General features: G+C 42.1%; 1 protein-coding gene across 1 annotated transcript in view; it reads left to right on the top strand.

Annotated features, from left to right (window-relative positions):
• Positions 1-17,610, top strand: part of rims4 (regulating synaptic membrane exocytosis 4) — a 63,311-nt gene that overhangs the window by 40,704 nt on the left and 4,997 nt on the right. Inside the window, exons 3-5 of the mRNA XM_038300745.1 lie at positions 9,498-9,610; positions 13,157-13,258; positions 14,722-14,861. Coding sequence (XP_038156673.1) covers positions 9,498-9,610; positions 13,157-13,258; positions 14,722-14,861 — 355 coding nt within the window. The remainder of the gene's footprint in view (positions 1-9,497; positions 9,611-13,156; positions 13,259-14,721; positions 14,862-17,610) is intronic.

Here is a 17,610-nt window from a genome sequence, read left to right as displayed (position 1 = left end):
CTAAAATATTATTTCGGTCATGATTTGTGGACATTAAGATCTAAAGAGAAGCACCATCTCCTGGTCAGACCCTGTAATTCAGTGAAAGGGTGGAGTCAGAGTATAAACGGGCTCACTACAGTGGCTGGAAGTCGGAGGGGTTTTCAGTGGGAGTTGCTGGGAAGCAAGCTGCCAATCGGCTGGCATTTGATTGGGATGGGCCATTTTGAATGGCTGCTACTCTATATTGTCTGTCATATTTTTTATCTTTAATTGCATCTTGCTTTAACTCTTTGTATTCTATATAAACTACTGGAACCTGAATTTCCTTGAAGGAGTTATCTCAAGGCATATATAAAGTTGAGTCTAAGTCTACTCTGCAGTTCTGTCTCAGCTGCTGTCTGCTTTGATACTGCTACCCCTAAGCGCTAACGCTAACTTTTGCGTAAAGTTCTGACGAATTCCGATGGAAAGTGACATCAGAGTTACATCTAATCCACTTTTGTTTTTCCCTCTGGAGACAGAATCCAAAAATAGGATTGAACCGGATCAGGATCGACTATGAATGTGGCTCAAATGTGTCTGTAAAAGGTCAGATCTGGGTTAGATCCGAGCTTTCACACCATCTCTGAAGAACTGGACCTAGTCAGTAGACCTAAAAGAAAAGAAAACTGATTTGAGCCAAATTTGTGAGGACAAATGATCGCATGATTAAGACTGGCAGAAAGACCTCAAGCAGGCGAGAAAGCAGGTACACAGGGTAGAGCTAATCAGGCTAATTCCTTAAAGGTTCTTGGTGAGGAAGGAACAGTAAAACACAACAGAATAAATATAAACTAAGAATAAATCCATCCCTTCTCCACCACGCTTATCCCAAGCCTTGTTGCAAAGAATGCTGGTGTCTATCTCCAGCTGTCTATGGGTGAGAGGCAGGGTCCACCCTGGACAGGTCACCAGTCCATCGCAGGGCAATACGGAGACAAACAGGACAAACAACCATTCACACTCACCTAAAGATATTTAGAGAGACCAATTAACTTAACAGTCTTTTTTTTTTTGGACTGTCCGAGGAAGCTAGAGTACCCGGAGAGAACCCACGCATGCTCAGGGAGAACAGGTAAACTCCATGTAGAAAAGCCCCAGGGTGCTACCCACTGCTCCACCTGAGCCAGGAATCAAACCCAGAACCTTCTTGCTGCAAGGCGGCAGTGCTACCCACTGCTCCACTTAGCAGCCCAGAATGAATCCAGCAATGCGGAATTAATGAATGAAGAAATTAAAAACAAAGCCTAGTTTAAGTGCTAAGAAAGCTGGCATATGGTGAACAAATCAAACTAAGGTGGAAAAAAACAGAATATGGCAAGACCCACAAATGAAAATCTTAATGTAAAACCCAACAAAGAAAAACTCCAAACAGGAAGAAAGGCGTTCAAATCTAACAAAAAACAAAACAAAAACACTTACACTTAAATAAAAGAGAAAACTAACATACAGTTAAAAAAACCATGAAAGAAAATAGAACCATGAATGATGAAAACTGGGCTGTTGAATAAAAATTAAACCTCAGGCAAATGTGAGTAAAATGCATGAAGACGAAGCTCCGTTTTTAGAAGTTGCTGTTTGTTTACAGCATGAGCTTAGCGTTGGACACCGGGCTGAACAGTAGCCTAATCCTCAAATGTGTCCCACGTAATAATCTGAAGCTCAGGATTTTATCACCCTGTAATACCCAGACGCCCAGTGATTCTTGACTTATTCGATGCTGAACCATAGTTTCAGGGCTTCCCTCCTTCAAAAACAATCTTAGACTTAGACTTCTTTATTTGTCATTTTGTATGCACAGGGTGCATACAGAACGAAATTGCGTTACATACAGCTTATGAGCGTTGCATTGATATTTCACAATGGCACGAGTTATAGAAAAATACAAAAAGTGCAGCAGTGGTCAAAGTGTGAACAGTGCAGAGGATAAGAGACAGTGTGCAAGTTGCAGTGGTTCAGTGCAAAATGGCATTTGTGCAAAAAATGCGTTATTGAAAAATACAATGAGATGAACAATTTAAAGGGCTAAAAGTTAAAAGTTCAGCAGCATTTGATGCCCGATAATGTGCAATAGGTGCAGAGTTCGGATTGTGGATCAAAGGTTCAACAGTCTGATGGCAGTGGGGAAGAAGCTGTTGCACAACCTGGTGGATCTGCAGCGGATGCTGCGGAACCTCTTTCCAGAGGGCAGCAGGGAGAACAGTCCATGGTGGGGGTGTGAGGGGTCTTTGATGATATTACGGGCTCGGGACACACAGCGCTGTGATGAAATGTCCTTAATGGAGGGAAGAGGAGCCCCAATGATTCCTTCCGCTGTCCTCACCACCCTCCTCACATTCTTCCAGTCAGAAGCTCTGCAGCCTCCACACCACAGAGAGAGACAGCTGGTCAGAACGCTCTCTATGGTGCTTCTGTAGAAGGTTGTGAGGATGGGCGGGGGCAGGCGGGCTCTCCTCATCCTCCGCAGAAAGTACAAGCGCTTCTGTGCCCTCTTCACTAGAGATGAAGTGTTTACAGTCCAGGTGAGGTTGTCCGTGATGTGCACCCCCAGGAACTTTGTGCTGCTGACCACCTCCACAGCTGAGCTGTTGATGAGCAGTGGAGCATGGTGGGGGCGGTTTTTCCTGAAGTCGACGATGATCTCCTTCGTCTTCTCCACGTTCAGGATCAGACTGTTTTCACTGCACCAGTCCACCAGCTGCTCCACCTCCTCTCTGTAGTCCCGGTCGTTGTCGTCCCTGATGAGGCCCACCACCGTGGTGTCGTCCGCAAACTTCACGATGTGATTGGTGGTGAACCTGGGGACGCAGTCATATGTCATCAGGGTGAACAGCAGGGGGCTCAGGACGCAGCCCTGAGGGGAGCCCGTGCTGAGGGTGATGACATCAGAGGTGTTCTGACCGACCCGGACTGACTGAGGTCTTTGGGTGGGGAAATCAGCAGCCAGTTTCAAAGGGGGTGGTTGAAGCCCAGTTGTTCCAGCTTTTCCACGGGTGCTGTGGGATGATGGTTTTAAACGCGAACTGAAGTCCGAACGCATCGACGTGGGTGTTCTTCTCCTCAAGGTGGGCCAGGCCTCAGGTGAAGAGAAGGAGATGGCGTCCTCAGTGGAGCGGTTTCGCCTGGTAGGAAACTGGCCAACGGGTGAGCTGTTGGGGGAGCCACTTTCTTAGAGGTTTGTTCCCTTTATATACCTTTTTCAAATGTTACTTCTTTTTCATGATGGGACTTAAGTCTAGGGCCCCCCGGTAGCCCCGTTTGTAAGGGGGACTTGAGGTTTCGTGGCCCCTGGGATGATGGAAAGGCAGTACTGAAGAAATGCTGCCAATCGGTGGCTTGCTTGGGAGGGCCGAAGGCTGATTATATTGTCGTCAGGATATCAAGACTTGCTTAAACCCTTTTTGTATCTATTAACTATGGAACCGCCTTAAGGAGTTGTGGACTCAAGGGCCTATCAAGTTGGGTTGACCCTCCTCAGTTCTTCCACACGTCGGCTTTGTCTCAAGGCAAGAAACTTCCTCAATTCCTTTGATGGGGACCGGGCCTTTTCCCACTGCCTTGGAGTGCGATTTAGTTGACCTCAGGATCCAATAGAATGTTAAATTGTGTCTGTTAGAAGGTCAGATCTTTAGATCGACTTCACACCATCTCGAAGAAGGGACGTGTTAGTCTGTAGCCCTAAGAAGTGTTTGAGCCATTTTGGGCAATGATGATGATTAGACTGGCAGAAAACTCGCAGGCGTGGAAAGCAGGTACAGGGAGACTTCAGGTTAATTCCTTAAGGCTTGGCTAACGATGGACGTAAAACAGATAGATTAACTAGATCAATCCATGCCCTCCACCACGTTATCCAAGCCTGTTGAAAGAGCTGGAGTCTTCTAGCTGTTATGGGTGGGCGGGACCCTGGACAGGTCAGTCCATCGCAGGGCAATCGGAGACACAGGACCACATTCAACGACTAAGATTTTGAGGGAAATTACTCTTTTTTTTTGGATGTCGAGGAAGCTAGTCCGGTAGAGACGATGCCAGGGGAACGGTAAATATGTAGAAAACAGGTCTACATGTGGCAGAATCAACCAGACCTTCTTGTGAAGGCCATTGTCCATGTCATTGAGCCGTGAATGATGGGAATTAATGTGAGAATTCAAGCAATTTATGCAAGAGCTGGTAGGGGAAAATTGTGGCAGAATTGGCAAGACCACCTTATCCAAAAAAAATCCCAGGGAAGGCGTCAAATCTACAAAACACAAACTACTTACACTTAAAAAAGAGAAAATTACGTACAGAAAAACCATGATAAACTAGCATGGGTCTGTATGAAGTATAAAATTAAACATCACGAGAAATGGTGAGTTCATGAGAGATCTCCGTTTTGGAGTTGCGGTCGAGCTGGCTGCTTGGGACATGCGTCTGTTTATGTTGTCATAAAACTGAAGCTCCAGATTGTTCCCCGAACCCAGTAGCAAATCCATCGGTTGTATGATTTTGAGTGTGGAACAGTTTTTTTTCATCTGCTCACTTTTAAATCTGGATACATCAAGTCTTTAATTGCAATATGCATCGTCCATCATCATGCCTGCTTCACATGGTCATCATCCCTCATCATCAATCCACTTCCATCACATCCAATCCATATCCTCACCCAAATCCATCCAACCACGTTTAACCATAAAATGCCATCCATCCCATTCATCCATCCATCCATCCATCTCATCCATCATCATGATCATGATTCCATTTCAATGACTTCATCCAGCAGTCAAATCCATCCATCCTCCCATGCATCTCCAGCCCTTGTTTATCCATACCATCCATCAATCATCCATCCATCTATTCCACTGGTATTATCCATACATCCATCCATCCATCCATCCATCCTTTGTTTATCCATCCATCCATCCATCCATTCATCCATCCTTCGTTTATCCATCCATCCATCCATCCATCCATCCCATCCATCCATCCTTTGTTTATCCATCCATCCATCCATCCATTCATCCATCCTTCGTTTATCCATCCATCCATCCATCCATCCATCCATCCCATCCATCCATCCTTCGTTTATCCATCCATCCATCCATCCATCCATCCATCCATCCATCCTTCGTTTATCCATCCATCCATCCATCCATCCATCCATCCTTCGTTTATCCATCCATCCTTTGTTTATCCATCCATCCATCCATCCATCCTTCGTTTATCCATCCATCCATCCATCCCATCCATCCATCCTTCGTTTATCCATCCATCCATCCATCCATCCATCATCCATCATGATTCCATCCTTCATTCATTCATCCAGCAGTCAATCCATCCATCCTTCCATCCATCCATCCGTCCTTCGTTTATCCATCCATCCATCCATCCATCCATCCTTCGTTTATCCATCCATCCATCCATCCATCCATCCTTCGTTTATCCATCCATCCATCCATCCATCCATCCTTCGTTTATCCATCCATCCATCCATCCATCCATCCTTCGTTTATCCATCCATCCATCCATCCATCCATCCATCCATCCATCCATCCTTCGTTTATCCATCCATCCATCCATCCATCCATCCATCCTTCGTTTATCCATCCATCAATCCATCCATCCATCCTTCGTTTATCCATCCATCCATCCATCCATCCATCCATCCATCCTTCATTTATCCATCCATCCATCCATCCATCCATCCTTCGTTTATCCATCCATCCATCCATCCATCCATCCTTCGTTTATCCATCCATCCATCCATCCATCCATCCTTCATTTATCCATCCATCCATCCATCCATCCTTTGTTTATCCATCCATCCATCCATCCATCCATCCATCCATCCATCCTTCGTTTATCCATCCATCCATCCATCCATCCTTCGTTTATCCATCCATCCATCCATCCATCCTTCGTTTATCCATCCATCCATCCATCCATCCTTCGTTTATCCATCCATCCATCCATCCATCCATCCATCCATCCATCGTTTATCCATCCATCCATCCATCCATCCATCCTTCATTTATCCATCCATCCATCCATCCATCCATCCATCCTTCGTTTATCCCTCCATCCATCCATCCATCCATCCATCCTTCGTTTATCCATCCATCCATCCATCCATCCATCCTTCGTTTATCCATCCATCCATCCATCCATCCATCCATCCTTCATTTATCCATCCATCCATCCTTCGTTTATCCATCCATCCATCCATCCATCCTTCGTTTATCCATCCATCCATCCATCCATCCATCCTTCATTTATCCATCCATCCATCCATCCATCCATCCTTCGTTTATCCATCCATCCATACATCCTTCATTTATCCATCCATCCATCCATCCATCCATCCTTCATTTATCCATCCATCCATCCATCCATCCATCCTTCGTTTATCCATCCATCCATCCATCCATCCATCCATCCTTCATTTATCCATCCATCCATCCATCCATCCTTCGTTTATCCATCCATCCATCCATCCATCCATCCTTCGTTTATCCATCCATCCATCCATCCATCCATCCATCCTTCGTTTATCCATCCATCCATCCATCCATCCATCCATCCATCCTTCATTTATCCATCCATCCATCCATCCATTCTTTGTTTATCCATCCATCCATCCATCCATCCATCCATCCATCCTTCGTTTATCCATCCATCCATCCATCCATCCATCCTTCGTTTATCCATCCATCCATCCATCCATCCTTCGTTTATCCATCCATCCATCCATCCATCCTTCGTTTATCCATCCATCATCCATCCATCCATCCATCCATCCATCCATCGTTTATCCATCCATCCATCCATCCATCCTTCATTTATCCATCCATCCATCCATCCATCCATCCATCCATCCTTCGTTTATCCCTCCATCCATCCATCCATCCATCCATCCTTCGTTTATCCATCCATCCATCCATCCATCCATCCATCCTTCGTTTATCCATCCATCCATCCATCCATCCATCCATCCTTCATTTATCCATCCATCCATCCTTCGTTTATCCATCCATCCATCCATCCATCCTTCGTTTATCCATCCATCCATCCATCCATCCATCCATCCTTCATTTATCCATCCATCCATCCATCCATCCTTCGTTTATCCATCCATCCATACATCCTTCATTTATCCATCCATCCATCCATCCATCCATCCTTCATTTATCCATCCATCCATCCATCCATCCATCCATCCATCCTTCGTTTATCCATCCATCCATCCATCCATCCATCCATCCATCCATCCATCCATCCATCCTTCGTTTATCCATCCATCCATCCATCCATCCTTCGTTTATCCATCCATCCATCCATCCATCCATCCATCCATCCTTCGTTTATCCATCCATCCATCCATCCATCCTTCATTTATCCATCCATCCATCCATCCATCCATCCTTCGTTTATCCATCCATCCATCCATCCATCCATCCATCCATCCATCCATCCATCCTTCGTTTATCCATCCATCCATCCATCCATATTCATTTATCCATCCATCCATCCATCCATCCATCCATCCATCCATCCATCCTTTGTTTATCCATCCATCCATCCATCCATCCTTCGTTTATCCATCCATCCATCCATCCATCCATCCATCCTTTGTTTATCCATCCATCCATCCATCCATCCTTCGTTTATCCATCCATCAATCCATCCATCCATCCTTCGTTTATCCATCCATCCATCCATCCATCCATCCATCCTTCGTTTATCCATCCTTCCATCCATCCATCCATCCATCCTTCATTTATCCATCCATCCATCCATCCATCCTTCGTTTATCCATCCATCCATCCATCCATCCATCCATCCTTCGTTTATCCATCCATCCATCCATCCATCCATCCTTCGTTTATCCATCCATCCATCCATCCATCCATCCATCCATCCTTCATTTATCCATCCATCCATCCATCCATCCATCCTTCGTTTATCCATCCATCCATCCATCCATCCATCCTTCGTTTATCCATCCATCCATCCATCCATCCATCCATCCTTCGTTTATCCATCCATCCATCCATCCATCCTTCGTTTATCCATCCATCCATCCATCCATCCATCCATCCATCCATCCTTCGTTTATCCATCCATCCATCCATCCATCCATCCTTCGTTTATCCATCCATCCATCCATCAATCCATCCTTCGTTTATCCATCCATCCATCCATCCATCCATCCTTCGTTTATCCATCCATCCATCCATCCATCCATCCTTCATTTATCCATCCATCCATCCATCCATCCATCCATCCATCCTTTGTTTATCCATCCATCCATCCATCCATCCATCCTTCGTTTATCCATCCATCCATCCATCCATCCATCCATCCATCCATCCTTCATTTATCCATCCATCCATCCATCCATCCTTTGTTTATCCATCCATCCATCCATCCATCCATCCTTCGTTTATCCATCCATCCATCCATCCATCCATCCATCCATCCTTCGTTTATCCATCCATCCATCCATCCATCCATCCATCCATCCATCCATCCATCCATCCATCCATCCTTCGTTTATCCATCCATCCATCCATCCATCCATCCATCCTTCGTTTATCCATCCATCCATCCATCCATCCATCCATCGTTTATCCATCCATCCATCCATCCATCCTTCGTTTATCCATCCATCCATCCATCCATCCTTCGTTTATCCATCCATCCATCCATCCATCCATCCATCCATCCTTCGTTTATCCATCCATCCATCCATCCATCCATCCATCCATCCATCCTTCATTTATCCATCCATCCATCCATCCATCCATCCATCCATCCATCCATCCTTCGTTTATCCATCCATCCATCCATCCATCCATCCTTCGTTTATCCATCCATCCATCCATCCATCCATCCTTCATTTATCCATCCATCCATCCATCCATCCATCCATCCATCCATCCATCCATCCATCCATCCATCCATCCATCCATCCATCCATCCATCCTTCGTTTATCCATCCATCCATCCATCCATCCATCCATTGTTCGTTGAGCATCATCAAGGGGAAAAGTTGATAATCTCCCTCAGAACTAGATCTTTGCCGCACTAATCACTGGAGCCGGTGGAAAACTTTTCCTCATGGGTTTTCCAGAAGCAGGTGTTCTGTTCATCATATTGTTTGCTTTTACTGCTACTCTCCTCTGCATTTTTTAAGGTAAAGATTAGCTAGAAATCCCGACACAGACACATTTATAGTTGCTGGCCGTCTGCCACCAAAGCACTCTGATCTGATTCTTCTAAGCACGAAGATAAAGCAGGCCCTGTGGGTTCAACTCTACATTCAACTGAGTTCAATTAGCACTATTTACTTTTACTAGTTTAGGGATTTTAATGTTTTTTATTTTATTTTTTATTGTTCGCTATTGATGTCATTTTCTTGCCTTTTTCTTCACTGCTGTTTCACTTTGTTTTCCACCGTTTTACGACTCAACTTTCCATCTCTTCTGATGTCTCCTCAGTCTGAACTACAGCGGAATGTGTCTCGCATCTGATGCCCAGTTCAGTGACTTCTTGGATGGGATGGGACCGGCCCAGTTTGTTGGGAGACAGACACTTGCAATGACATCAATGGGTGAGACAGCACTGACTACATCTTTCCTTTCAAATCATAGCTCAGAAATATTAGATTTCCAACGTTGAAGGAAGCAATCAAGAGAATCATTGAGTCTTTGTGAACGTTGAGCTCTTGGTGGATATGAGAGGTCTATACATCCCTGCTGAAACGTTGGCATTTGATACATGAAAAATGATTAATCAGTAAAAAAAAATACTATTTTAATGTTTTAATTCATCTTGACTATGTCAGAATATTGAAAAACAAATTAAGCAATAACACTTTTATATATAAAAAACGAAAAAACATCCAGACACTTTCTCGCTGACTCACAAAGGGTCAGATTGTGCAATGGACAAAATTGGAATCTAGATAAGTCATTTTAACTGCATTTGTTCTTGAATTGAGGATGTAAAAAAAAATTGCCAAAAGAACAAGACAAGTTACATAAAAAAAAAAACTATTACATTGTCTTATTTCCAATCCATATTATCTAATTATACACTCACCGGCCACTTTATTAGGCACACCTGTCCAACTGCTCGTTAACACTTAATTTCTAAGCAGCCAATCACATGGCGGCAACTCAGTGCATTTAGGCATGTAGACATGGTCAAGACAATCTCCTGCAGTTCAAACCGAGCATCAGTATGGGGAAGAAAGGTGATTTGAGTGACTTTGAACGTGGCATGATTGTTGGTGCCAGAAGGGCTGGTCTGAGTATTTCAGAAACTGCTGATCTACTGGGATTTTCACGCACAACCATCTCTAGGGTTTACAGAGAATGGTCCGAAAAAGAAAAAACATCCAGTGAGCGGCAGTTCTGTGGGCGGAAATGCCTTGTTGATGCCAGAGGTCAGAGGAGAATGGCCAGACTGGTTGGAGCTGATAGAAGGGCAACAGTGACTCAAATAACCACCCGTTACAACCAAGGTGGGCAGAAGAGCATCTCTGAACGCACAGTACGTGGAACTTTGAGGCAGATGGGCTACAGCAGCAGAAGACCACACCGGGTGCCACTCCTTTCAACTAAGAACAGGAAACTGAGGCTACAATTTGCACAAGCTCATCGAAATTGGACAATAGAAGATTGGAAAAACGTTGCCTGGTCTGATGAGTCTCGATTTCTGCTGCGACATTCGGATGGTAGTGTCAGAATTTGGCGTCTACAACATGAAAGCATGGATCCATCCTGCCTTGTATCAACGGTTCAGGCTGGTGGTGGTGGTGTCATGGTGTGGGGAATATTTTCTTGGCACTCTTTGGGCCCCTTGGTACCAATTGAGCATCGTTGCAACGCCACAGCCTACCTGAGTATTGTCGCTGACCATGTCCATCCCTTTATGACCACAATGTACCCAACTTCTGATGGCTACTTTCAGCAGGATAATGCGCCATGTCATAAAGCTGGAATCATCTCAGACTGGTTTCTTGAACATGACAATGAGTTCACTGTACTCAAATGGCCTCCACAGTCACCAGATCTCAATCCAATAGAGCATCTTTGGGATGTGGTGGAACGGGAGATTCTCATCATGGATGTGCAGCCGACAAATCTGCGGCAACTGTGTGATGCCATCATGTCAATATGGACCAAATTCCCTGAGGAATGCTTCCAGCACCTTGTTGGATCTATGCCACGAAGAATTGAGGCAGTTTTGAAGGCAAAAGGGGGTCCAACCTGTTACTAGCATGGGGTACCTAATAAAGTGGCCAGTGAGTGTATATTAAGAGTAAAAATACTCATTCCATTGGCAAATAATATCATTTACCTGCTCAAATTAAGGGTAAATACGCTTACTTATTTCTAGACCGTTTTTCCAGTGTTAAGTCCCCTCCAGCTGAACAAAGTTAGTTGTGGTGTGAGGGGGGCCACACAGGTCTCATCATATGAGCGCGAACCCAGTCCAGCGCAGCAGGAAGGGAAGGATTTAGGAAATTTTGGGCCCTATGCAAAAAAAAGACAAGGGGCCCCTTTGATTTGAGAAGACAACACATAAAACAGACCCATTGCACAGATACAAAAATGTTAATAAAATACAGATCCATTATTTTTTCTAGGTTTTGTCCCTCTCTTCTTGTCCCTTTTCTTGTTGTTTTCGTCTCTATGTTTTATACTCAGCTGACTTTTCATGAGTTAGGTGAACATTTTAATCAAATACAAGGAAAGTTTCTAGTCTAAAGAAATTAAAAATGACCTGAGCAAATTTAACTTTAAGTAGATTTTAGATGGTTAATTTTTTACTTAAAAAAAATCATTATTGTCCATTTTATAAAGAAAAGGAAATATTGTCTCTAAACTGTTCATTGATGATAAACAGTTGCAATAAATCAGAAAAGAAATTAAAATAGTGCAACTACATAATAAAAGGGGAAATGGTCTGTACTATAGCACTTCATTTTACATTGCCTGCCTGTACTTAGATATATTCCACATTTATAAAATCAAACCGCAAATGATTAAGAAAAAAAAAGTTTTTGTCTGTAGACACAAACAGCCTGGTCCCCCTCTGGCCCCCCAACAGAAAAGTCTTTCTCTGCCCCTGTTCCCCTTTGAAAACATTTTTTTTTTCGTCAACTTAATTCTATTTCTTTCAAAGTTTTAAACTCAAATTAAACCCATAAGGAGGAAATACGGAAGAGGATTAGGGCCACTGAAAAAAAAAAAAAAGTTAACTGATTTTTTTTTTTTTTCAGTTCAGTATGGGAAAAAAGTCAGAATTCTGACTTTTTTCTCAGAATTCTGACTTTAATCACAGAATTCTGAGAAAAAAGTCCGAATTCTGAGAATAAAGTCAGAATTCTGACTGAATTCTGACAATAAAAAAAGTAAGAATTCTGAGAAAAAAAGTCAGAATTCTGACTTTAATCTCAGAATTCTGAGAAAGAAAAGTCAGAATTATGAGATTAAAGTCCGAATTCTGAGAAAAAAGTCAGAATTCTGAGATTAAAGTCAGAATTCTTCATACTAAACTGAAAAAAAAATTAAAAAATCAGTTAACTTTTTTTTTTTTCAGTGGCCCTAATCCTCTTCCGTAAGGAAACCACCGTTTGACCTCTTAGTAAAAGATAATAAACTTTGACTCTGATTGTATAAAATCTATTGATATAAATCACATTCATGCTTCCCAAAAATTTCTGTTTGTTTTTTTCCTTTTCTGTTTCTCTCTTGCTTCTGTTTTGACAGCAAAGATGATTGTTGTGTATATGGGGGTATATTTGACGCAGCCTGTGTTCTATTGTAAGTGGGTCAGCTCCTCACTGGCAGCCAGACAGCGTCCTTGGAGCAACAACAGTTACACTCACTGGACCGGTTCCACTCCAAACCTTCTGTCCAGTCCTGCATTATGTAATGAGAGCGATGTCATCTGTGCTCAGTCACAAACAGGAGAATCTTTGTCCTTTTAAGGAATTCATGTTGGACGAACCGTTCTAGAATAAATAAAGAAACTTGATTTAAAAAAGGTCACATGGTGATTAAAGATCAGATCGAATGTCCAGATTTTTCTTCATCCATCAAGCTGGATGCTGCTGATGATAACCTAGGTGTTTTTATCCATTAAGGGGACGTAGAGATCGGCCTGACGGAGAGAAACGGAGGTCTGGAAGTAGAAGTTGTTCAGGCCAGAGGACTCACCATGAAACCCGGTTCAAAGGGACCTCCAGGTAAGTCAGTGATGTAGGATTAAAATAACAAAAAACTTTTGTTTGGAGTTTGTTACCATGAACTCAACTGCTTGTGTTTAACTTCTGCTATATTTAGAACAAGGACGATTCTGCAGAAATAAATCAAAAGCCAGAACACAGCACCAGCTGTGCACACAGCAGCCTGCAGGCTATGCTAAAAGGGGGAAACAATTTTTCATAGTTTAGGGAATTTGCACACAGAGCAGAGCGAGCTGAACGCACCAAGCATGAACAGAATGACTCACAGAGGTTTTTCACCCAAGAGAACTTCCTGCTTATTTTCTAAAATGAGCCGGAAAAAAGGCATCCATGCTTTTACTTCAGTTTATGTCTAATTACACAAAGAGGAACGATTTTGGTTTGAACTCGACCCTTTGACAAGCTGAACATGTTAAAGACCAACATGAGAAATATTTCATTGTTTTCATATAGCAGAAGCCATTAAAGTTGTAGGGAAATCATATTTAAATGTCAAATCATTCTGGCTTAAACATGTTTATAAACATACTCTTTATCAGACTATATTGTCCCTAAAGTTAGAACATTTATATCTAATAAAACAATCCTGTCTTAAAATCTGTGTTCTTTTATTAAAATACGAAACCAAGGAATCAGCACTATGTGACTGAAGAGTTGGTGTGTATATAAGGGAAACAGGACAAAGGATGAACTAATGAGCAGAATATGGAGCAGTTGTCAGTGGAACTAACTAGAAGGAAGCCAAGGGGAAATGAAACAAGCACAAGGGGGCAACAGAGAGTAACTAAAGACTGTTTGAATACAATGGAAAATAAACCAAAGACCAAAACACGGAATAACTAACCGAAAACTAAAAAACTCAGAGTCCCACAAGGGAAGAACCATCACAAGTTCAGGTTATTTCTACAGCCCTAATTAACACCATGTCATCTAACATCACTTTATAGATCCACATCAATCAGATCATCCAGTCAGATTAAAGGTCCAGATTTTCCAATCACTAACTTTTCAGGATTCTTTCCTCCTGGATGAGCAGGTAGAGACAGGAGGTATTGACTCTGCAGCAATCCCTCTATGAGAGCATACAGGTGTGATGGTGTTAATCTATGTAGATGTTAAATAAACAGGATTAAATTTCTACCCTCCCCACACTGTAAGACCATCATCTTTCCTATCAACATCCATGTTATTTCCCTAATTTCACCAGTTTTCCATATTTCTTCCAGCCTGAATCTTTCGGTTTGTTTCCTTCCTACGTATTATACCCAAAACTAAAGAAATATTTTCAGGACTTCCTTAACTTCTCTTTCCATGGCCTTAACACAGCCTACAACATGTTGGCTTTCTGAAATCCAGTCTTAGTTCCCATCAAGCCAGTTTAAAAGATTTAATCCTGCTAGTTTGAGCCATTAAAGTCTCTGCTAATTGAAAAGAACCAAACATTTTTTTTTTCCACTTTTCAGCTGCGTATATAAAAGTTTATCTCCTGGAGAACGGCATCTGTGTGGCAAAGAAGAAGACCAAAGCGGCGAGGAAGTCTCTGGATCCTCTCTACAATCAGGTCCTGGTCTTTTCTGAAAGCCCACAGGGGAAAGTGGTGCAGGTAAGTCAAGTCAAGTCAAGTCAGCTTTTATTGTCACTTTCTTCATATGTACAAGACATACAAGGGAAATGAAATTACATTTACTCTCTAGAAATATACAAATATACAAGAAATATACAAAACTGACATTTTCAGACTGAAATAAAGTGCGGGACATGACAGATAACAGTGATAAGATAAATATAAAGTATAGACATTACAATAAAAGCAATAAAATTCAAGAGACAACCATGGAAGCCAAAGAGAGGAAATTAATTTTTTACCTTTATTTGATTTGCTGTTTGCAAAAATTATGATTTAAGGAACTCACAGATCTTCCTTTTGTTGAACTTGATTAATTTAAATCTGAAGGTTTAGTTAAAATCGAGGATGGTGAAGAGAAGATAAGAGCCAGGAGAACTCTGGAAGCTTCTCCACTGGGGTTAATTGGGCTGAAAACTTGGATTCATTCCTGGTTGGAACTGGATCTACATACAAGTTGAAGGCTTAGATGAAGACAATAATTCTGCTAACTCTGAAAGTCCAACTGGATCAAAGCAGTCTAAACCCGGTTCTGATTCTATGGTTACCTCAGATGCTGCCTCACCTTCCAGAGATAAACTAATCGTAAATAGAGGAGTGCTAATTTTATTTTGTTTTTAATAAAATCAATCTTATTTATCAAGAATCCCTGAAAATCATTACTTCTAAGAGCAGGTGGAATGGATGGTTCAACTAAGCTATGGCTCTGGGTGAGTTTGGCAATTGTATTAAAAAGATATCTAGGATTATTCTTAATAATGAGGATAAATATGCTGCACTTGCTTTAGGCTCATCTTATACAGCAGTAAGCAGTAGTAATCTAAATTTCCAGACTAGGTAGGATTCCTGCAGGCTTGTGGAGCGTTATTTTCCCTCATATTTTCAGTTTCCTATTTTGCTTCAGAGTGCAAAGCTCTGCATTAACGCAAGGAGCCATCGTTCTATTTTTAACAGTTTTCATTTACAAAGGAGCTGCATTGTCTAAGGCAGTACGCAGAGAACTAGCAACCCCATCAACAAAATCATCAACCTGTGAAGGGGAATTAAATATGCTTTTGCACTCTGCAGCACTGCTCAGCGACACAGAGGAGAGAGAAAGTGAAGCAGATTCTTTAAAATTTATAACTGCACTATCTGATAAAGATCTACTAAAATTGAACCTTCTTCTGGGGGAGGAGAACTCTGTTAAAGTTATCCTGAAGGTTATTAGAAAGTGCTCAGAGAGGACAGGGTTGTAAGGAAATACTGTTATTTGTTCACATTCTATGCCGTATGTCAGCACAAGATCCAAAGTATGAAGATGAGAATGTGTGGGACTATTCACATTTTGAACAAAGCCAATAGTGTCTAAGATATCGCCATCAATGTCAGCATGGATGTTATAATCTCCCACTATGATGTCCCTGTCAGTATTTAATACCAAATCAGAAAGGAACTCTGAAAACTCATCTAAAAATTCAGAGTAAGGACCTGGGGGACGATGCAAAGTTACAAAAAGAAGAGGTTTTCTTGCTTTGCAATTTGGATCAGGGAAATTAAGGGTTAAATGTTCAAAAGAGCTGACTCTTAAATGGCATAAAGAGGGCTTGGATAAAGTTGTAAACAACTGTTTTCTACTTCATTGTTGAGTGTGGCATTGTCAACCTGCTCTTTGTGCTTCATTATCTGTATATATATATATATATATATATATATATATATATATATATATATATTTATTTTTTTATTTTTTTTTTCTCTTTTCTTTTGAGAGTCATTCATGGATCAGTAATGCTTTAACTTAGGCATCCCCAAAGTCGGTCCTCGAGGGCCACTGTCCTGCAGGTTTTAGATGTTGATGTTCCTGTAAACTATTATTAGATGTTTTGAGTTAGACTCCCTCACATGTCAATGTTTTAATTGAAATTTTATTGTAAGTGCATATTTGGCTTTTATGTGTGTGTCTTTGTACGTATGTAATGATGTGATGTAATTTTGATGCCTATCTTGGCCAGGTCTCCCTTGCAAAAGAGATTTTTAATCTCAATGGGTATTACCTGGTTAAATAAAGGATAAATAAAATAAATAAATAAAAATTCCAGCCACTTGGTTATGGCGCTCCATGTAAGCTGCAGTTATCTGCTCGACTGTCTCAGGGGCCTGTTGCATCTGGGGTTTCATCTGGTGAGGTGGATCTAGGCCTCTATTGCTCTGTTGCTCAGGGTCTGCTCCTGTGCAGCCGTGATGAGTGCCTCTGTGCTGCCCTTCAGTCCGGCTTTGTGTAGCCATTGGTGGGATTTCCTTATATCCGCCACTTCTATTATGTTTTGGTGGTACATCCCGTGTAGGGGCCTGTCCTCCCATGACGGAACCTCCAGCATCTCATCTTCTGTTCCCCATAGTCTGAGACATTCACTGAGCATGACATCTGTTAGAGCCTTGTCCTTAAAGGAATAGTACACCCAAAACATGATTAGCCTTCATTTTCTACTCACCCCCATGCTGAACAACACTCTGGAGTACTTTTTTGATATCTCAAATGCATCTGGAGATCTGGGAGGCTTCTTGCTGTCTGCTGACATTCAAATAATGGAGGTCTATGGCGCCCGAGGCAGAAAGGTCCATAAAAGTCCACAAAAAACGTGTCAATATTCCTCCATACTGCTCGTCCAATGTATTCCAAGTGTCCTGAGTGGGTAGCATCCAGAATTTACTCGAAACGAAGTCATTTAAAATGTTTTTAGAGCAT

This window comes from Cyprinodon tularosa, unplaced genomic scaffold, assembly GCF_016077235.1.
Source record: "Cyprinodon tularosa strain WSP-4 unplaced genomic scaffold, ASM1607723v1 ctg455, whole genome shotgun sequence".
In the NCBI taxonomy this organism is placed as follows: domain Eukaryota; kingdom Metazoa; phylum Chordata; class Actinopteri; order Cyprinodontiformes; family Cyprinodontidae; genus Cyprinodon; species Cyprinodon tularosa.
This window is presented reverse-complemented; position numbering and strand designations above follow the sequence as displayed.